At 43.9% G+C, this 22,242-nt stretch overlaps 1 protein-coding gene across 1 annotated transcript in view; it reads right to left on the reverse strand.

Annotated features, from left to right (window-relative positions):
* TRAF3IP2 (TRAF3 interacting protein 2) overlaps positions 1-22,242 on the reverse strand; it is a 47,512-nt gene that overhangs the window by 18,273 nt on the left and 6,997 nt on the right. Inside the window, exons 2-3 of the mRNA XM_008007331.3 lie at positions 15,653-16,483; positions 3,401-3,593 (exon numbers count right to left, since the gene is read on the reverse strand). Coding sequence (XP_008005522.1) covers positions 3,401-3,593; positions 15,653-16,475 — 1,016 coding nt within the window. The 5' untranslated portion in view covers positions 16,476-16,483. The remainder of the gene's footprint in view (positions 1-3,400; positions 3,594-15,652; positions 16,484-22,242) is intronic.

Consider the following 22,242-nt stretch of genomic DNA (forward strand, 5'->3'; position numbering starts at 1 on the left):
TGGATGTTGTTATTTGTTGTGTGTTTGAAATTGTGTCATATTATAAATTAAAAAAAAATGTTTTGACTACAAAATCTCTATGCCCAGTTTTTATAGATTGTTGCTTATGCTTTTCATATTTTTACCCAAAGAGTAATCGGGAATTCTAAAAGTCTTATGTTACAGGATTTGAAATAAAATTACACAGAATCTCAACTGTACTATATTTTGAAAATATGAATGCTTAAGATTATTTTTATTTTATATTTTTATTAATATAGAGAAAATAATTTCTATAACATAAGCTTTCATCTAATGGGGGGATCCCATTCCATATATTTTTCTCTTTTTCTTTTTTTTATTTCTCCAAGAAAAACCCATTCCAGTTATTTTGCATTAAATTCTTTTATACCAAAAAAACTGTTTCAAAAGTTGCTTAGTTGTTATAGAAGATGACTGCTTATATGATAAAGAAATGTTAAAGCCTTGATAATATTCAAAAACTTCTGTATAAAAACAACACCATGGAAATTAATGACAGAGTAAACTTTCCGAATTAAAGTTCTGTTTCAAACTATCAGTAAGAGGAGACTTAGCTAGCTGCTGCTTCTTCTTTTTTTTTTTTTTTTTTTTGGGGACAGGGTCTTGCTCTGTCACCCAGGCTCAATCACAGCTCACTGCAGCCTTGACCTCCTGGGCTTGGGTGATTTTCCCACCTCAGCCTCCTGAGTAGCTGGGACCACAGGCATGAGCTACCACGCCTGGCTAATTTTTGTATTATTTTGGTAGAGATGGGGTTTCACCATGTTGCCCAAGCTGGTCACGAACTCCTGGCCTCAAGCGATCTTCCTGCCTTGGCCTCCCAAAGTACTGGGATTACAGGCATGAGCCACCATGCCTAGCCTCAGTTGGATGGGTTTATGTGTATGTGTATGTATGTTTTGTTTGTTTGTTAGTTTTTGAGACAGAGTCTCACTCTGTCACCTAGGCTGGAGTGCAGTGGCACAATCACAGCTCACTGCAGCCTTGATCTCTTGGGTTCAGGCAATTCTTCTGCCTCAGCTTCCTGAGGAGCTAGAACCACAGGTATGTGCCACCACACCAGGCTAATTTTTGCATTTTTTTGTAGAGATGGGTTTTCGCTATGTTGCCCAGGCTGGTCTCAAATTCCTGGGCTCAAACAATCCACCCACCTCTGCCTCCCAAAGTGCTGGGATTACAGGTGTGAGCCACCATGCCCAGCCAAGCTCCTTTACCTGAACTTATTTTTCATTATCCTAAAATGTAGATCAAGAAGACCAGAGCAGGCTTAAATTGATGCTACAAAACCAATTACTCTGTATTATCTTTGCAACTCTTTTGTAAGTCTAAAATTGTTTCAAAATAAAAGTTTATTTTAAAAATTACTATTCTCTTTCCTATTCAACACCAAACTTATTTCATAAAGATGCTAACATTTTATTTATTTCCCTGGAATTTTAGATATTTCTTCTGTAAGAGTGCCTATCCTGCTGTAAAATCACATTTTACCTAATTCCATTGTTTAAACTCCATGTATTTATGGTTTAGAAAAATAAGGGATCTGGCCCGGCACGGTGGCTCACACCCGTAATTCCAGCACTTTGGGAGGCTGATGTGGGTGGATCACTTGAGGCCAGGAGTTTGAAACCAGCCTGGGCAACAAAGTGAGACCCCTTCTCTACAAAAAATAAAAAAAATTAGCTGGTATGGTAGCGGACACCTGTAGTTCCAGCTACTCTTGGGAGGTTGAGGTTGAAAGATGACTTGAGCACCGGAGGCAGAGGTTTCAATGAGTCAAGATCGCACCACTGCACTCCACCCTGAGTGATAGGGCCAGATCCTGTCTCAAAAGAAAAAGAGAAAAAAGGGATCTGTCTTGAAAGAAAATATGAAGGTTTGTGGGCTTCTGAGCAAAAGAGAAAGCAGGCATGTGCCTCTTCACCATTGTTAATAAAGTGGACTTTTTTTCTTTCAATGAAATTTTCAAACTAATTACCACTTTCTGTATTTCTGAAAAATCCACTCTAATAGTAACTTCATATTTTAGTCTATGCAGTAAAAACAGAATCTAGTTTTACAGTAGTATATAAAAGTTGTTTTTGAGCAAAAGTAAACATTTAATCTACTTTCTTCCAAATATTGTCATAAATCAGGACGCTCCATTTACATGAGTTTTATCTGTATATTTTAGATCCATAAATTAAGATAAAAGGAAAATCCAAAGAGAATAAGGGGAAAAAATGATGAAAGAGGCAGGGCATGGTGGCTCACGCCTGCAATCCCAGCACTTTGGGAGGCCTAGGCGGGCAGATCACAAGGTCAGGAGTTCGAGACTAGCCTGGCCAATATGGTGAAATCCCATCTCTACTAAAAATACAAAAATTAGCCAGATGTGGTGGCATGCAGCTACCTGGGAGGCTGAGGCAGGAGAATAGCTTGAACCCGGGAGGCAGAGGTTGCAGTGAGCCAAGATCATGCCACTGCACTCCAGCCTGGGCGACAGAGCAAGGCTCTGTCTCAAAAAAAAAAAAAAAAAAAAAAAGATTGAAGAGTTAGACAACTGAAATCATGAGAATACAGAGTTGTTTTTCTAAAGAAGCACAGGAGAGACCTAATAATGGTACTCAACATGTATGAATGTTTTTATTACAAAAGAAAATAATAAGCCAGGCACAGTGGCTCATGCCTGTAATACCAGCACTTTGGAAGGCCAAGGTGGGTGGATCACTTGAGCCCAGGAGTTCAAGTCCAGCTGGGCAACATAAGGAGATCCCATCACTACAAAATATACAAAAGTTAGCTGGGCATGGTGACGCGTGCTTCTAGTCCCAGCTACTTAGGAAGCTGAGGTGGGAGGATCGCTTGAACCTGTAAGGTAGAGGTTGCAGTGAGTCAAGTTTGCACCACTGCACTCCAGCCTGGGTAACAGAGCAAGACGCTGTCTTAAAAAAAGAAAAGAACAGGTCATTTTAAATTTTGACCAAAAATTAATTGAATTTAACATTTTAAAGTAAGCTTAAACAGGAATAGACACTAGATATATAAAGAATTGGCTACAGTGGAAGTCAGTCATAGTAAAAACAAAAATCTATTTTGTGGACTAAAAATTCAGATGATCTGAAAATAAAAGAAAGGGGTGTGACTTGGAGAACATCTGAAGAACCTTTCCTTCAACAGAATTTCGACTAGTCACTAGTAGCTCTCTGTGTCTGATAGAGATCCTTGTCAATCAGCTTCCATTTCCTCCTGACCTGAAAAGTCTATATTGGGCGTTCCACTGTGTGACTTGCTCACTAACGTGGATTAGCAAACCTATAGAGAATTCTATTGCATCTTCCTTGCATTGGTATAATTCCTTTCCATGTTAAAAATGCCTGAAGATTGGGCCTGTCATACTTACTGGTGCCTTGGAAGCCTCAGAAAGGAGCAGTCTCTCTGTGCGGGCCTCTCTTCTTGGTCCCAGGGGCTGGGATAATTCAGGAAAACCTTCTGCACAGGGTGCAGGCCTCTCACACTGGCTCCAGGCAGCGGCTGCCCAGGCAGAGCCGGCTGGATCACTTGCTGGTAGGCTGCTCGAGGGTAGTCATGGCCATCTGTAGATGAAGACGACAAAGAGAACAGGGAACATCAACTCTAGCTCCTTCGTGTGAAAGGAGTCGTAAGCTCAATGCTCATTTGTGTCTTGATACCAGCTGAGGGGTCCAGACATCTGTTACCACCTCTGTGATGTTTGCCATATTTCTCTATTGTTGATTACTTGACTGTTTTCACAAAATTCACTTTTTTTTTGTCCTAAATAAAAACATATGTGAAATCACCAGTTTGGTATTCTAACTGGAAAGCTCAAAAAACTTTTCAAAAAACTCTACACAGGCTCCTCTTTTCGTAAGATTCTTAGGAAAATCCAACCATGAAGAACCTCTTTCACACCACCATTCCTACCATAATTTCCTTCATGTCCCAAACCCAAGGCTAGGAAAAATTATCTGTATGATAGATATAGAATCACTGCTCTGCCCTTTCCTCCCCCAAGTGGACACACACGTGCATGTGCACACACACACACACCCCACTCCCTCTTTTTTTTTTTTGAGACGGAGTCTCGCTCTGTCACCCAGGCTGGAGTGCAGTGGCCAGATCTCAGCTCACTGCAAGCTCCGCCTCCCGGGTTCACGCCATTCTCCTGCCTCAGCCTCCTGAGTAGTTGGGACTACAGGCGCCCGGCACCTCGCCCGGCTAGTTTTTTGTATTTTTTAGTAGCGATGGGGTTTCACGGTGTTAGCCAGGATGGTCTCGATTTCCTGACCTCATGATCCGCCCGTCTCGGCCTCCCAAAGTGCTGGGATTACAGGCTTGAGCCACCACGCCCGGCCCCCACTCCCTCTTAAGAAGAGGTAAATGAATGAAAACTTCGCTCATCCTCCTGGGAACTAGCCAACCCATTGGCAACACCCTCCAACTTCCTTGGTCCTCTCTTGCTAGAGCCTACCTGCAATTGGAGCCAGGGCTGTTTGAAGAGGGCTGGGCTCAGAGCAAAGCCAGAGCTGGCAGTGACTTATGTGAATGTGCAACCTGGGAAAAAGTGGGTCCCAGCCAGGACCAGGAGCAGCAGGGTCCCCAGGGAAGGGCAGCCTGCCTGACCAGGCAAAAGAATAGAACTAAAAGCTCAGAGGAGAGATGCAGGGAACCAAGTAAGGGTGAGAGGGAAGAGCTCTGAGGGAATGGCCCAGGCCCAAAGGGGGTAAGGTGTTGGGAAATGTGAGAGACGCAAGAGGACTGAAAAGAGCCAAATGGTAGCCCTGCAAGATGAACAATGAGCACCTCCTAGTGATCCAAGCACTGCCCCTGCTACCCACATAAGCATAAGACGATCCAGGAGGAGGCATAACTAGTTAGGACAAGAAGGAAGTTGTTTTGTTTATTTTTTTAAAAAACCCTCATTGATCTTAAAATTCTTTTGATTCTTTTAAGATTAACCCTCATTGATCTTAAAATTCTTTTGCTGATTATAAAAGTAATAATCAAGTTTGCCTGCCATGTAGATAGGATACATATAGGGATGTACAGCAAAATAAAACTGGCAAGTAAACAAAAAAGTGACTGGTAGGTTGAAACCAAAATGGGAAGGGTGAGAATGTGGCTAAGAATTGATTCTTAAGGCCAGGCACGGTGGCTCACACCTGTAATCCCAGCACTTCGGGTGGCCGAGGCGGACGGATCACCTGAGTTCAGGAGTTCGAGACCAGCCTGGCCATCATGGTGAAACCCCATCTCTACTAAAAATACAAAAATTAGCTGGGTGTCATGGCACACACCTGTAACCCCAGCTACTTGGGAGGCTGAGGCAGGAGAATCCCTTGAACTTGGGAGATGCAGGCTGCAGTGAGCTGAGATTGTGCCATTGCATTCCGACCTGGGCAAAAGGGCAAGACTCCGTCTCAAAAACAAAGAAAAAAGAACTGTATTCTTAGTTTGGTAAAGCAGTCAGGAGCCATCTACATTTTCAAAGGGACATTCAGAGGAATGATGGCCTCAAGTACAGAACAAAAGACAAATAACGTGTACGTTCACTAGTGTGGCCTCCTCCAGGTTCTCATTGCCTAGACTCAGGAAACTGTTTGGGTGACCTGGCGACGTGCCCAAGCTAGTCTCTCCAGTGTGGTCAGATTCCCTGGACTCAATCTATTATTGTCTTCTTTGACCCATGACACCACCTGGGTCCTTCCGATCATGCTGCTTCTGGCAAAAGTGACCATGCCCCTCCAACCCAGACTGTCTCCTGGCAGGACCCTGTGACCCTTGCCCTGATATTGCTTAGGCCTAGTCATGACAAGTAGTAGGGGTTTAAAGAGGGGGAGGAGGAGAAACGAATCCACGTAGGTCTATCCCTGCACCTGGATGACAAAGGAGACCGGGACTTGAAGGGACTGCTCTCAGAATGGAAGACAGGCCCACAGAGACTCCTATGGTCTAGGACAAGGTCTACTGCACAGGCTTCACCTTGGCAGCCTTCTTAGGGCAGGGCGGATATATTCCAGGGGGTCCAGATGACCAGTTGCAGTTTCAGGGCAACAGGGCAGGTCACCACTGCTCCTTTCCCTCAGTTTAAAAAGTAGCAAAAAATGGCCAGGCGCGGTGGCTCACGCCTGTAATTCCAGCACTTTGGGAGGCTGAGGCGGGCGGATCACGAGGTCAGGAGATCAAGACCATTCTGGCTAACACGGTGAAACCCTGTCTCTACTAAAAATACAAAAAATTAGCCGGGCGTGATGGTGGGCGCCTGTAGTCCCAGCTACTCAGGAGGCTGAGGCAGGAGAATGGCATGAACCCCGGAGGCAGAGCTTGCAGTGAGCCGAGATGGCACCACGGCACTCCAGCCTGGGCAACAGGACGAGATTCCATCTCAAAAAAAAAAAAAAAAAGCAAAAAACGCCACTGCTATCAGGTCCCCAGGTAGGGGCCAGCCCTGCTTTTCGATGAGCCTTGTGTGAGCAGACCCTTTACAAACCCAGGTGTAGATAGAACTGTCTTGGTGGACTGCACTTACAATCTACCCTGCTTGATCAGGTTCCAGCCCCTATAGATCTTGCCTCCCATGACACTCTCACTGGCCCAGAAAGCTCTGGCTTCATCTTGAATATCCCAAACTTGTCCTCTCCTTTGGGATCCTGAGTTTGCCACCCTCTTTGTCCAGAATGTTTTTGCCCTAGATTTTCAGACTGACTTCTTGCCATTCAGAACTCAGCCCAAATATCACCTGTCCAAAGAGGCCTGCCTCCACCCAGTTACTTTATCCCATTCCCTATTTTGCTTCCTTCATAGTTCCTATCATGGGTTTGCATAAGTAAGCATGACTTTTACCTGTCAACTTCTTGCCTGCCTTCCATACTAGAACATAAGCTCTGTGAAAACATAGACTGTGTCCTCTTGCTACCATGTCTCCAAGGATAGCACCGGCACCCAGGGGACGCTCAATAGATGAATGAATGAAGGCTCAATAGTTACAAAGCCGACTTACAGAAAAAGAGAAGCCATTTAGGACTGCACAATCTATTAATACTTTGTAGGGCACAGGTCTCCTATACTAGGAGCCCCCAACTCCCAGGCCACAGGCTGGTATCAGTCTGTCGCCTGTTAGGAACCAGGCCACACAGTAGGAGGTGAGCAATGGGTGAGCAAGTGAAGCTCTGTCTGTATTTACAGCCGCTCCCCACCACTTGCATTACCACCTGAGTTCCGCCTCCTGTCAGATTGGCAGCGGCATTAGATTCTCATAGGAGCGCAGACCCTATTGTGAACTGCGCACATGAGGGATCTAGGCTGCATGCTCCTTATGAGAATCCAAGGCCTGATGATCTGTCACTGTCTTCCATCGCCCCCAGATCTAGCTGCTGGAAAACAAGCTGAGGGCGCCCAATGATTCTACATTATGATGAGTTGTATAATTATTTCATTATATATTACAATGTAACAATAATAGAAGTAAAGTACACAACAAATGTAATGCACTTGAATCGTCCCCAAACCATCCCCCTCCCCAGTCCGTGGAAAAATTGTCTTCCATGAAACTGGTCCCTGGTGCCAAAAAGGTTGGGGACCACTGCTCTAGACTATCTTAATTCTCTTCTGCTGTCCATCTGTTTTGGGGGTTTTTTGGTTTAATTGGTGTCTCCCTCCAGAAGTAGGAAGGAGAAAGACAAAGTAAAAGAGGAGAAACTTTGCCAGTGGCCTTAAAAGCCTTTAAGAGGAAAGAGCTGAAAGTATCTTGGGAAGTTTTTAAGGTTTGAAGCCATTTTTGCTTCCTATATCCATTAATGAATGGCTAATACTGTTTTATTTGCTTTAAAAGGACTACCAAGCTCTAATCACAGGGTTTATTTCTTTTCCAGAAAGCGGATGTTAGTGCTGTTAATCAAAAGCCTTTGAATCAAGGTCATATGATTTCTAACAGATTATTTCCCGCACAACATGTTTTTGTCTCATAGCAACAAATCATATCATTAAAATCACCAAGGCATGTGGGGCTAAGTGTTTGATTAGCTGTAACTTTCATTTCAGAAACGGCCACCTGTGGTAAAAAGTTATGCCAGTTTATGTGAGCAGATGAAAATGATACACCTCATCAATTTCTAAAATTAGGGTACTGACAATATAGTCCTCCATGCTGTCCTTTTATTGTTGAAAACAAAGGAAAACTGGATATCAATGGATCAAGAAAAAATGAGCATTCCCTTTTGTAAGTGGAATCTCACCAGCTTTGTCTGGAATTTGACTGGTTGTATGGAAAAGGTTCCTAAATAGGCTGGACATGCCTGTAATCCTAGCACTTTGGGAGGCCTAGGTGGTTGGATCTGTTGAGCCCAGGAGTTTAAGACTAGCCTGAGCAACAAGGTGAAATCCCATCTCTACAAAAAAGAAATACACACACACACACAAAAGAAAAGTTGCTAAATAAAAACTATGTTTATCAGGTAAATGATCATCTTTTTCATTGCTCAAGCTTTAATCATTTTTTTCCAATTACTATGACGAAGGCTTGCTAATTTACTTGGATACTATACATATAAAATAAGGGCTAACATTTATTGATCACTTGCTACATGTCAAGTACTGTTCTAAGTTCCGTACTGAGAATTATAGAGTTCAATTTTCCATTTCCGTAAAGAAGTTTAACTCAGAATAAAAATCCAGATTCCTCACCACGGCCTGTGTAGCCTTCATCTTCTAGTACACCATTCTCTCCTTGCTCACTCTGCTAGGCCGCACTGGCTTGCTTTTGATATCTTAATGACATCAAGCTCCTTGCTTCTTTAGCTCCTTGCTTCCTTGACCTTCTCATCCTTTAGGTTTCAGCTCAGATGTCTGCTTAAAGAGACATTCTCTGGCCAACCTGTCTATTAATGTCTATTCCAACAGTTACTTCCCTTATAGCACTTATAATTTGTCATTCTGTTTTTGACTTCTATTTCTTATCCATCTCTCCAGTAGACTGTGAATTCCATGAAAACAAGGACCGTGTATGACTATTTGCTGAATAAAGTGATAAGCGGATGGACAGGTTCTGTTTCCAAATTTCACTGACTCCCTTCTTTGCTTCCCTCCCAGACCAAAAAAAAAAAAAAAAAAAAAAAATGGCTTTTCCAAGGCTTCATATCACAAAGACTCTACTCATGATTAAGGCTCACTCCTTTCCCCAGGAAGTAGAGAACAGATTTCTTTTTATTCATTCAACAAATATTTATTGAACCTCGATGGCCAGGCACTTGGTGAACAAAGATAAATAGGATACAGTTCCCTTGGGAGTACCTCAAAATAAATGGAGAGAGAAAGAAAATCTGCCTGTCTGTGGGTGTCTGTTTTTAAACACAAACCCACACTAGTTAGTGCGTGAGAAGGGGAGACATATGAGTCGACAGCCACCTACTTGAGAATCCCTGTTCAAAAATAGCTTTCCTGCGGACTTGTCCCCAGTGCCTACAATTCCATCAAGAGAGTTTATTCTGTAGGAGCGGGAAGGTGGGTGATGTGACAGACAAATGATTTGCTAGCATGGTAACTCCTCAGTTCAGAGGCAGTGTTAATCACAAAGCAGAAATGAAAATCTTGCACAATCACGAATGGGCGCCCAGGACTGTATGTTATTTGTCAATCCTGTGATCTTCTTGGCCTGAGTACACACGATCCTCGTGTTACTGAGCTTTTACCACTTGGAATGTGTAAACCAAATCCTAAATGAGGTTTTCCATTTATCAGTCGCAACATGCAACATTTTTCTTCCTTATTAAGAATGGTATTAAAAGAGTTTATGAGAGAGAAATAAAATCTGATTTTCAAGTTGTCAAAAAAACATCGTGATATAATGCAATCAGTTTAGCCAGGAAACAAAATGGCCAATATAAACTGTTGCAGGAACTCCCACAGCTGTAAGCAGCTGTGGTTCCTGAAAGGCAACTCCTTCTTTATCATTTCTTCCATCTGGTTTCTTTTTTTCCCTCACTTTAATTGTGCATGCATTCTAGCATACAAATCATCCCTTTTTTTTTTTTGGTCCACAGGTACAATTGTACCCATGTACCCATAATTTTATTCTATTCAGTCTCCTTGGTAGAGAAAGCAATAATTTTATAATAAAATGAGGGCTCTCTAGACTTAATTCCCTCTCTTTTCCCAAATATTTGCATCGTGAGTTTCATTTGATTGCACAGCCATGAACTCCATGCTGGTGACCTTCAGTGGAAGGATTCGGAGGCAGCAGGAGGCCGACTTTTCCAGGGGGTGGGGTGAGGAGAAAACACAGGCTTATTCTCTTTCTTATTTTCACCTACTTTGAAAACCTTTTTTTTTTTTTTACATGAAAGAGGTGACCAATAACCATTTTTGCTTTACCTTGCAAAAAGCTTAGATATGCCATTTGCATGGTGATTATTATTTATTTATATATTCATTAATGGGTAAGGAAGTAATGCTCTTCTAAAGCCGAGTAGAGCCACGTAGCCATGGTTTCCAACTGCACAAGCATCCCTTAGGTGAACAGCTCTTTTGAAGTGGTTTTGTTGGCAATTAAGTGCAGCTATAGCCCTGACATGAAACTAAGCATTTGTACACCTGCCCTGAATGCTTAAAATCTGTGCCAGTGAGTGGGATCTGGAAGTAAAGGAGCACCCTGCAGAACTGGGCTGCAGGATGCATTTAAATAATAACAATAATAACTAAAAGCTGTTAGTATTGAGGGCTTACCACCAGCCAGCCACTTTCCTAGTGCCTTTAATACATTATCTCATTTAATCCCCACAGCACCCTTCATGGGAGTCATTGCTGCTGGAGGCCTCATAAATATTCTAGGGTTGCAATGCCCTGCAAAAAAGCCATCAGCACAGGCAACCCTGACCCTCTTCTCTGTGGTTAGATGGGAGCCAGGGCCAAGGGACATGCAAGGTGAATTGGTACAAGCTTGCCTTCTGTATGTGCTCAGTTTTCCTTTGTTCTTTTCAGTCTTGACTCATTTCTTAATTATAGAAGTAATACCTGTTTGCTATTTTTATTTTTATATTTTTTATGTGGTTTTGTTTTTGTTTTTAAAACTGACTCTCATTCTGTTGCCCAGGCTGGAGTACAGTGGCACGATCTCAGCTCACTGCAACCTCCACCTTCTGGGTTCAAGTGATTCTCATGCCTCAGCCTCCCTGAGTAGCTGAGATTACAGGCGCATGCCACCATGCCCAGCTAATTTTTGTATTTTTAGTAGACAACATTTCATCATATTGGCTAGGCTGGTCTTGAACTCCTGACCTCAAGTGATCTGCCCTCCTCTGCCTCCCAAGGTGTCGGGATTACAGGTGTGAGGCACTGCACCCAGCCATTTGCTATTTTTAAAAATCAACAAAAGTATATGAAATTAGAAGGAAAATATACCTATCTCCTCTTAATTCCCTGCTCCCCTCCCCACCAAGATCACCACTAGATCCTGCTAGACTTAATATGTATATATAAACATATATAGTTTAAAAAATATATATATGGATGGGATCATCACTGCAGCTATTGCCTTTAAACTTAATCTTTTTGATGTCAGAAGGTGTATTCAGTGCAACATGGGCCTAGTAGTCCATTGTATACATAAATCACAAATGACTTATCTGTTCCCTTATTGCTAGGCATTGTAGCTGTTTTTGTTTTTACTCTAATGCAACAATGCTTTCATAAACATTCTTGTTCTTGTATTTGCATATGCTTGTTTAATGTTTCTATAGGATAGATTCCTATAAGTGAAACTGCTGGGCCAAAGAGGAAGCACATATAAAATTTTGATAGTGAAATTGCCTTCTAGGAGATTGCACCAATTTACACTCCTATCAAGAGTGACTGGGAATATTCATTTCTCTGTAACTCCACCAACACTGGATGTTGTCCAGAGTTTTTAATTTTTGCACAACGAATCAGGGAAAAGGTATCTTTAAGAATTTTGCACTTCTTAAATCTAATGATGCCGAGCTTGGTTTAATTCTCATATTGGCTATCTGTATATCTTCTGTGAATTATTCCCCTCTCCTATCCCCATTCTCTTCCCTCTGCCTTTCAACACCTCTTTTTGCCCCCAGGATCCTACATGTCTCTCCCCAACCCCTTAACAGAAGGAAATAATACAGACAGCAAGGGGATGGTGAAATGTTGAAAGAAAGCGGGTCCTGGGGCAATAGAGACAAAAAGTGTTCCCAGTCAGGAGTGTTTGCCTTTTAAAGGAACCTGCCCCAATGGGACAACGCTCACCTCCAAAGACTGGATTGCCAATGGCGCCGTTTCAGCTCCAACAACAGGAAAAGTATTTTCCAGTGGGAAGTATTTTCCATAGAGTCCATTATAACAATGAGTCAGTGCTGTTTTTGTCTATCACAATGAGGCTTTCCCTTGCTAGTAGTCAAAGTCAGCTGCTTGGGACTGTATCACAAAGCCTTGACTTAAGTATTCACACTTCTTTGCATTAATCTAAGGGGTTAATCGGAAGTGCAGTTAAAAACGTATGTATGCAATGTTGGCCACATCATTGCTTACTGGATCAGAAAACTGGAAACTACTTTAAACGTCTGACAATAAAGAATAGGTTAATAATAATTTGGTAGATTCATCTGATGAAATACGATGAAGCAGTTTTAAATGATTCTGGAATAAGTACACTCAATGTCACTGAAAATTATTTTAATTTCAGATTAAAAATATATGCAAAGAAAAAAACACTGAAAATTAATATGTCAAAACCCTAATAGGGAATTTTATTTGGGTGGCAGAAATATGAAAACTTTTTATTTTCTTTTTTGAACTTCTGGGCATTATTTCAATTTTAGGTGTGACCAAATATTATAATGATCAGAAAAAAAATTTTTTTTTTGAGATGAAGTCTCACTCTGTCATTGCCCAGGCGCAATCTTGGCTCACTGCAACCTCTGCCTCCCAGGTTCAGGCAATTCTCGTGCCTCAGTCTCCCGAGTAGCTGGGATTACAGGCACCTGCCACAACACCTGGCTAATTTTTTTTGTATTTTTAGCAGAGACAGGGTTTCACCATGTTGGCCAGGCTAGTCTTGAACTCCTGACCTCAAGTGATCCACCCACCTCAGCCTCCCAAAGCACTGGGATTACAGGCGTGAGCCACCGTGCCTGGTGAAAACTTACCTTTAAATGCAGATTAACAGAATGTGAAAAAGTAGTTTATGGTATTATTCTCACAAATTATTCCTTTTAAACCTGGCAATCACTGAGAAATACAGCCTTGACCTTGCCAACATTCAGTTCTCAGTGATTCATACTTAAGGGAATCCACCACCACACCCACCCTATGACTGGGCGCTTAGAGCAGGCGGTGGCATCCATGCGCTCCCACCCTGTTGACTTCCCAACATTTATACACCGCGTCCCAGTTTTAGGCATCGGGGTTCTTTCTCCCTCTCCAGCCCAAGGCCCCATTCTCCTCACACCCTCCTGCTTCCCCAGTCCCCACCCTCATTCCTGATCTCACACTCATTCTTACCTATTTCTTTAAGTTACATTTCTCTATCTCCTCTTTGTTGTTTTTTTCTTTTTTGAGTTATGAATTACTGTGTTGCTCTCTTCACTTTAGGAAGCTTTATACTTAGTATACATGTACTAATATGTAAATTATGGTTGATTACAGCATTTGTAATTATTTCTATAATTTATTTTAAAGCTGTGCATCAGGCCTTTGGTCAGGCACTTCTTACACTCTTTGACCTACTTTATGTCCAGTGTTTATTTGCTAAGAAAAATTATCACATCTCACAGCCCTGTGTTTCATCTGTAAAGCCCTGTTGTTATTTTCCAGGGGCCTCAGCATCAGGAATGGTGGTAGGGAAAAAAAAAGGTGATAGAATCCTTTATCTCAATCTAAGACTTCATCACTTTGAGAGATCCTTACTGCACTGGTACATATTATTATTTCAGAAGTAGTTTATTGAGAGTCTAGTATGTGCCAGACACTGTGCTTAAATGCTGGGGAATTACAAATTGAAAGTACATGTTTGCATTTGCAGATGCACAAAAGCTTGCAGTCTGGAAGGGGAGGAGACAAGTACATAATCAGATGCCATGCTGGTGTTAGGTGTCCCAACAGGACCAGAGCAGGAGGGAGAGAGAGGACCTGAAGGAGAACGTGATCTGGGGAGGTTTTCAGAGGGACACTTGAGCTAAGTCTCAAAAAATGTGTATGAGGCCGGGCACGGTGGCTCAAGCCTGTAATCCCAGCACTTTGGGAGGCCGAGACGGGTGGATCACGAGGTCAGGAGATCGAGACCATCCTGGCTAATATGGTGAAACCCCGTCTCTACTAAAAAATACAAAAAACTAGCCGGGCGAGGTGGCGGGCGCCTGTAGTCCCAGCTACTCGGGAGGCTGAGGCAGGAGAATGGCGTAAACCCGGGAGGCGGAGCTTGCAGTGAGCTGAGATCCGGCCACTGCACTCCAGCCTGGGCAACAAAGCGAGACTCCATCTCAAAAAAAAAAAAAAAAAAAAAAAATGTGTATGATGGTGGTTGCATAACTCTGTGAAAATACTAAAATTTATTGAATTTTGTATTTAAAATGGGTTAAGGATAAACCTTACAGTATGTAAATTGGATCTCGATAAAGCAGTTTTTTTAAAAGGTGTAACGAAACTGGGTCAGACACACCAGAGGGAGAAGAACATCCCGGATAGAGAGAAGAGCCTGGCAAATGCATGGAGATGTGAACCATCACGACAAGTAGGGGGACTACCAGTCTTAGAGTGGCTGGAATGTAGGGTAGCTGTAGATGGCTCAAGTATCCAAAAGGGTTTAAGCAGCAAAATCACAGACGCAACATTTTCATGTAATGGCCCGAATCCCAGAGTCTCAATGACATTCTGGGCACCTTCTGGTTTTTTGTTTTGTTTTGCTTTGTTTTTCACTAAAAGCCCTTTCTCTGCCAAATCTAAGATGGGGAAGAAACATGAAGAGAAGGAAGAACCCACATGCCCAAAGATCAGAACAAAAAATACATTTTCTAGAACTCACTTGAGTCATCTCTCTGCTTCTAGGCAGGTTTGTTAAACTAATCCAGACAGAGGAACCTGTTTTGTCCTTAAAGGTCCCTAGAGAAGAAGACTCCAGTGGGACAGGCTTTAGGCTAAAAAAAAGCATTCTCGGCCAGGCGCGGTAGCTCATGCCTGTAATCCCAACACTTTGGGAGGCGAAGGAGGGCAGATCACGAGGTCAGGAGATCGAGACCATCCTGGCTAACATGGTGAAACCCCGTCTCTACTAAAAATACCAAAAAATTAGCCGGGCGTGGTGGCAGGTGCCTGTAGTCCCAGCTACTCAGGAGGCTGAGGCAGGAGAATGGCGTGAACCCAGGAGGCAGAGCCTGCAGTGAGCCAAGATTGTACCACTGCACTCCAGCCTGGGTGACAGTGAGACACTGTCTCAAAAAAAAAAAAAAGAGAAAAGGCATTCTCTGAAGGCCCTTTGCAAATCCAACCACACATGGAAAGCCCCTAGGTGAAGCAGAATGCCCTCCCTGCACTCTGACCTGTTCATCCCAGTCTAGTGACACAAAGCATTGATGTGAGGCCCTTATTTCTTCAGTCACCCAGCCCAGAATGCCCAGAGGAGGTAAAGATCACTTACATGGCACCTGGTGATCGGGACTTCCAGGACAATGGTAATGATAGTTCCATGGAGCATGTGGGGAAAGATTGGGAGGCAGTGCACATGCTGGATACCTCTGAGGTTCAAACTGAGGGAACTCCCTGGACCTGAGAGGTCTGGGGAGGTCCTGGGGGTAACACACGGAGGTGAGGGGCAGGGGCCTTTCCAGCTGCCTGATGCCCAGGACATCCTGGGGCTGGGAATCATATCCCGTGTCTATGGTTGGCAGATCCAGGCCTGCTCGGTTCCTGTGAGGCTGGGGCCGTTGTACCATCACCTGGCTACTGCCCGAGGAGTCTGCTGAGGCATTAGGTAAACTTTGGTCTGATTTGTCTGAGTCATGGCCAGTGTCAGGAGAAGCTGCTGAAAGCTGAGATCCCAGCCATTGATTACGTTTTTCCATAAATGAAAACTGATGCTCTGCAGGGAGGATTCCAACCACAGACTCAGACTCGGGCTTGCTGACTGCAGAGCACCCAGAGGGGAAAGCTTTGCCTGGGCCTGGGTGTCTCCTGCAGAAGCTGTCTTCACTGTCCTCCAGAACTTGAGTGCGCAGGCAGGTGACCTGCTGGGATACAGGCCGCTGGTGATTTGCAAGTTTCAGGGTTGTGTGAGCTTGAGAAAAGTCTCTGGAGGAATTGTGAGGCGTTGTGGGTACAGACAAGCTGTTGGGTGCCATGTTCCTTATATTTGAAGCAGGTGGTTCTGATTCCTCTTCCAGGGAATATTCTGGGATTAGTTTCAGCAACTGACTTGGGTATGGTTCTGATTCATCGACCTCCACAGGAATGCTTCGGTTCATTCTAGTTTCTGGAACAAGAGAAAACATGCCATAGCCTTAGAAGACAGATCAATTCTTGGAGTCCTCACTTTATGACCTTAAGGGACCTCATTCAGGATGTGGTTTAAATTAACATTGAGACACCAATGTGCCTGCAGAGCCCTAATCCATAAAATTGTTTACTTATCCTCCAGGCAAAAGCACTAATGCTTATTAAGATATTTTATCTGGAAGGCAATTCAAAGAATATGATTGGACCATCCTGTGGTAGAAATCATTCACCAGCAAGGGGAAAACACAGATGAAAATCAACTGCCAAGTATTGAGGAAAGAGAAATTATCATAATGTGGGCTGCTTCGTGTGTGCTTGGAATACATGATGAAATAAATCTTAGTAACTGATATGGAATGATGGCTAAGATGTATTAAGTGAGTTTTTTCTAAAAGCCACGCGCAGAGCAGTGTGCATACTATGCTGCTATTTTGTGTAAAAAATAAGAGGAGAATGTGTGTGTGTGTGTGCATATCTGCTTGGATATGTATAAAACGTGTGGAGGAATCACAGACATTGCTACACTGGTTGCCTTTGAGGATGGAATGAAGCTGGGGGAGAGCAGTGGGAGGAAGTTTTCACCTTTTGAACTTTTATAATTTTGTTCCATTTGACTATTGCCTAATTTTTAAAAAGAAAAGTGTTTTCTTTTAAGCAAAGAAAGAAAGCCCAAGTTTAAAACATATCGAAAAAAGGTCAGAGTGACATTTTCTACCTAATTTTAGGTCATTTGGAGGACTTAATTCCCTCTGGGCACTATGCCTGCAACAAAGGTAGCCATGACCATCTGGTTTGTGATGTAGTTGAACCAGCAAGGCTCGCTAAACTAGACCTTAGCCTGCAGAGCATTTAGCCCACAGTCCAGGCAATACTGCTTTTAGCTGTAAGAAGAAGAACTCTTAATTACCCTAACACAATGAGAAAGAAAACCAGCCCTCTCTCATCATTAAACTGGTTGAGGTGATGCCTTGACTGGAGGGGGAGGAAGAAGGCAGTCCACAGGACTGCACAGGAGCAACTGGGGGTTTGCAGGAGGCTGCAGAGCAGGTGTTGTAAAAGAGCAAGCAAGTGAAAAAGAAGAAATCCCAGAGGGTTATTCTATGCAAGGCTAGTATATAGCATACTTCAAATACCAGAGGGAGAAAAGGGATTGTGTCTGGATTTAAAAATTCCTACTTTGGATCCATGTCGCATTTCAACCACAAACATTCACTGAGGACTCACTGTGCCTAAAGTCAGGTTACACAAATTATGGTTCTAAGACAAGTTTCGGAGGGCATGAATTCACTTTCTCTTGGACCTTGTACCTAATCCAATGCGATCATGACAGCATGCATCTTGAAATGCTCCCCTTTCACACAGATGGGGCCAGCAGTTTGCCACCAAATGTACTTAACGGCCTCCAGAAAGATACCTCTTCACTCCCTGCCAAATGAATGCTCTTTGACACTCTTCTCCCACTTGGTATCTGGTATCAAACTTACCCACCTGCCGCATGATGACCCTTGCTCCATTTTCCGACACAACAGAAAACTCAACTTCTAATTTCAGGCTGGCCTTCCCTCCTTCCCTCCATCTCTCCCTTTCCCTGTCCTTGTCCTTTTCAGGCTGTGTATGTCCTCTGCTCATGGGTTCTGCAGAAAAGGGGACCTCATCAGCTAAAGTGAGCGGACCTTATAAAAATGAACAAGAGCCTACCAAAAACACCAGTAAATATCGCAACTGTTTATTATTTTTAAAATGTTCGGCTGAGCGCAGTGGCTCAGGCCTGTAATCCCAGCACTTTGGGAGGCTAAGGCGGGTGGATCACCTGAGGTCAGGTATTCGAGACCAGCCTGGCCAACATGGCAAAACCCTGTCTCTACTAAAAGTACAAAAATTAGCTGGGCGTGGTGGGACGTGCCTGTAATCCCATACTGAGGCTGAGGCAGGAGAATTGCTTGAACCCGGGAGGTGGAGGTTGCAGTGAGCTGAGATTGCGCCACTGCACTCCAGCCTGGGCAACAAGAGCGAGACTCTATCTCAAAAAAAAAAAAAAAAAAAAAAGTTCACCATTTTTTCCCATTCTTTCTTGCAATTTTTCCACAGTTACGAAATTGGATGTGCCACACAACATGCTCTTCAGCTGGTCGGAAAACAAAAGTATTTTTTCAAGGCCTAGCTGAGTGTTGTGTCATCTTCTGCATGCACTTGTGGGCCCACAGCTGAACGGGAGGCAAAGAGATGCAAAAAGTGAGCTGACTAGCAGGACTAATTCCTGTACTCTATTGTCATGGGATTCACTTTCAATCCCATTCAGGTACAACTATTTACATTCTCCCTGGGTTTTCCCATGTGAATACCTTAGAAGTGCTTTTCCACCCACATTAAAAAAAGTTGCATATTCCACTCTTCTAGCTGAGGAGCCATCAGGGGGCTTGGAGGAGGCTTTAAAAAAAAAGTGATGAGGGCAGTCATCTCACAGAACTGGAAATCTGAGGTCATCCTCTGGTGGGAATTCTGCAGTGAAAACTGGTCTGGGGCTGGGCGTGGTGGCTCACGCCTGTAACTCCAGCACTTTGGAGGCTGAGGCAGGAGGATTACTTAAGCCCAAGAGTTCAAGACCAGCCTTGGCAACATAATGAGGCCCTGTCTCTACAAAAAAATTAAACAAATTAGCCAGGTGCGGTGGCATGCGCCTGTAGCCCCAGCTACTTGAGAGGCTGAGGTGAGCGGTCACTTGAGCCCTGGAGGTCCAGCCTGCAGTGAGACGAGATCGTGCCGCGGCACTCCAGCCTGAGTGACAGAGCGAGACCCTGTCTCAAAAGATAAAAGTAATTTTTTAAAAAACTGGGCTGAGCACCCTTCCCCCACACAGCTGCATGGCTGGCTTCCTTTCTCCATGAGGTCTTTCCTTGGCTGTCACCTCAAGGAGGTCTTGCTGGTCGTGCTCTCTCATTCCCATCTCCCTTCCCTGCTTTACCTTATTCTCCAGCAGTTACCACTGTCACCCAAATGTATATGATACACACAAATATCTAATAATCTCTTGTTTGCTCATCACCTCTCCCTTCTCCCAGAATATACACTTCCTAAGGGTGCAGTTTTCTCTTTTCTTTTTCTTTGTGATATGGGGATCTTGCTCTGTCACCCAAGCTGGAGTGCAGTACCTAGATCATGGTTCACTGCAGCCTCAAACTCCTGAGCTCAAGGATCCTCCCACGTCAGCCTCACAAGTAGCTAGGACTACAGGTGCACGCCATTGTGCCTAATTTTTTTTTTTTTTTTTGAGATGGAGTCTTGCTCTGTCGCCCAGGCTGGAGTGCAGTGGCACAATCTCGGCTCACTGCAACCTCTGCCTCCCAGGTTCAAGCGATTCTTGTGCCTCAGCCTCCTGAGTAGCTGTGATTACAGGTGTGCGCCACTGCGTCCAGCTAATTTTTGTATTTTTAGTAGAAACAGTTTCACCATGTTGGCCAGGCTGCTCTCAAACTCCTGATCTCAGGTGATCCGCCTGCCTCGGCCTCCCAAAGTGCTGGGATTACAGGCGTGAGCCACTGTGCTGGTCTGCGTGCCTGACTTTTAAAATTTTTTTGTAGAGATGAAGTCTCACTATGCTACCCCAACTGGTATTGAACTCTTTACCTCAAGCAGTCCTCCTACCTCAGCCTCCCAAAGTGCTGGGATTGTAAGTAAGCCACCGCATCTGGCCTGGGAGCATGATTTTTGACTGTTCTATTTACAGCTATATTTTCAGCACCTACAACTGCACCTGGCACGTAGTAGGTGCTCAATAAAGATTCATTGAATGAATAAATAATTGATGCCTATTTCAGAGAGAGGACAGACAGGTTCGTGTAGCTGGATCAGTGACAATGAGAATGTTGTCAACAACAATGTTGGGGAGCAAGGAGTATCTGGTGGGCCTGGTCCTCAGAGTTCTTAAAATTATGCCACATGGGTTACCCTTCCCTCTCCTTTTATTTTCCTCTCAAGAACATTGGTTAAGTGCCCACTATGTGTCAAGCACCCAAGTTAGGTCTGGGCCATGCCCAAAGGTCCTGCCCATGGGCAGGATTGGCCACAATCCTTACTTGCAGAATAAAGGTGATACCATCAGTCATGATGGAAGCATCTACTCTTAGATTGCAGGCAGGGAGGTGCTGGTCTTTGTGCCTCTGCAGAGCTCCACCCAGAACAGAAAAGGGTGGGGCACGCCTGCCGCTACCACACGGCCCCCTTCCGGCCTCAGACCCCTGCCTGAACTGGCAGAAAATGGGCAACCCTGCCAACTCTCCTTAGGCAGTCATAGAGAACAATTACAAGTGCCACGTCAGGGGGCCACAGACAGATTAATGGGTTATGTCAGGGATGGCAGTTTTATCTGTTTTGTCTTTAATGACAATAGTGTAAAAATACTAAACATTTAAAAAAAAACCACTCAGTATCTCACCACTGTGTTTTTAAAATACAAAAAACCATTCAGCAGAGGGTAAGAGCGTGTACTCCGGGTACGCACAGGTGGGCATGAACTGGGGACAGAGGTGAGTCCTGAGGACATACAACTGGATGGAACAGCTGTGCATGTGAGCCTGGTTCTTGCTTGTTCTGACCTGACCCATTTTTCTGTTTTTCCATTTTTTTTTTCCAGGCTTTCTCCATATTTAGGTGCTTGTAACTCTGGCATGACCTTTGCTCCAGTCTCTACCAGAGGGCGGCACCTGGATTGAAGTGGAAAAGCCCTGTTTTCCAGCCATGACCCAGGAAGCAAGCACCGACTCCTCAGGGGAACAGGAGACCTGCCAACTAGGACCCTGGGAGCCTCCATGTTGGCAGTGCCCTGTGTCGTCTCGGGCTCACCAGCAAATCCTCGGGGGAAAGCAGGGCTGGAGGGCGAGGAAACCCAGAAGAGTTCCTGGCTCAGAATCCCTCTCTGAGGCTCCCGATACAGATGCCCAGGCCCCACACCCAGAGACTCTGAGTATTTTTGTTTATCATATGTAAAAGACTAGTGTATTTTTAAGTCTCACAGGTAAACAAGTTCTTTCATACTTTGTCAAGGGAAATGTAATCTGTGCAATTTGGCAGTAACTATCAGAATTTTAAAAGCGTATGCCCTTTGACCTAGTAATTTCACTTCTAAGAATTTCCCCTGCAGAGGTATGTATATCTTGTATGAAATGAAGAGGCTATGAAAACAGCCAACGCCGCAGTGTTCATAATAGCAAAGACCGGACACAACCCACATGTCTAAAGGTTCTGATGTTTAAAACTGTAGTATATCTGCACAATGAGCACTCCACATCCTTTAAGAATGAGGAAGGGCTGTGTGAACTGAAATGGAACTATCTCTAAAATGTATTAAGTTAAAAAAATCCAAGAGTAGCACAGTGTATAGGGTATGCCCTCCTTTGTATGATAAAAGGTCGTATATCTGCCCATCTCAAATGAGGAACAGTGGTTGCCTCTGGGAAGGGAACCAGATGGCTAGGAATGCGGTAGGAAAGAGGTTTGCTTTTCAGAACATTTTATACCATTTAAGTTTTGTCACAAGGGCGCCTATATTGACTTAAAAGATAAAAAATGAAAAGGAAAGGCTCTGCTGGTGATTCTGATGCTCACAAACATTAAGAACCAATGCGAATGAGGAACTCATGAGACCACCCAGGAGAGAGTGAACATGTCTCTTCAAATATCAAAAACCATTCAGCAGAGGCTGAGAACACGTGCCTGGGGTAAGCATGGGTGCGCATGAGC

The sequence above is a fragment of the Chlorocebus sabaeus genome, chromosome 13 (genome assembly GCF_047675955.1).
Source record: "Chlorocebus sabaeus isolate Y175 chromosome 13, mChlSab1.0.hap1, whole genome shotgun sequence".
In the NCBI taxonomy this organism is placed as follows: domain Eukaryota; kingdom Metazoa; phylum Chordata; class Mammalia; order Primates; family Cercopithecidae; genus Chlorocebus; species Chlorocebus sabaeus.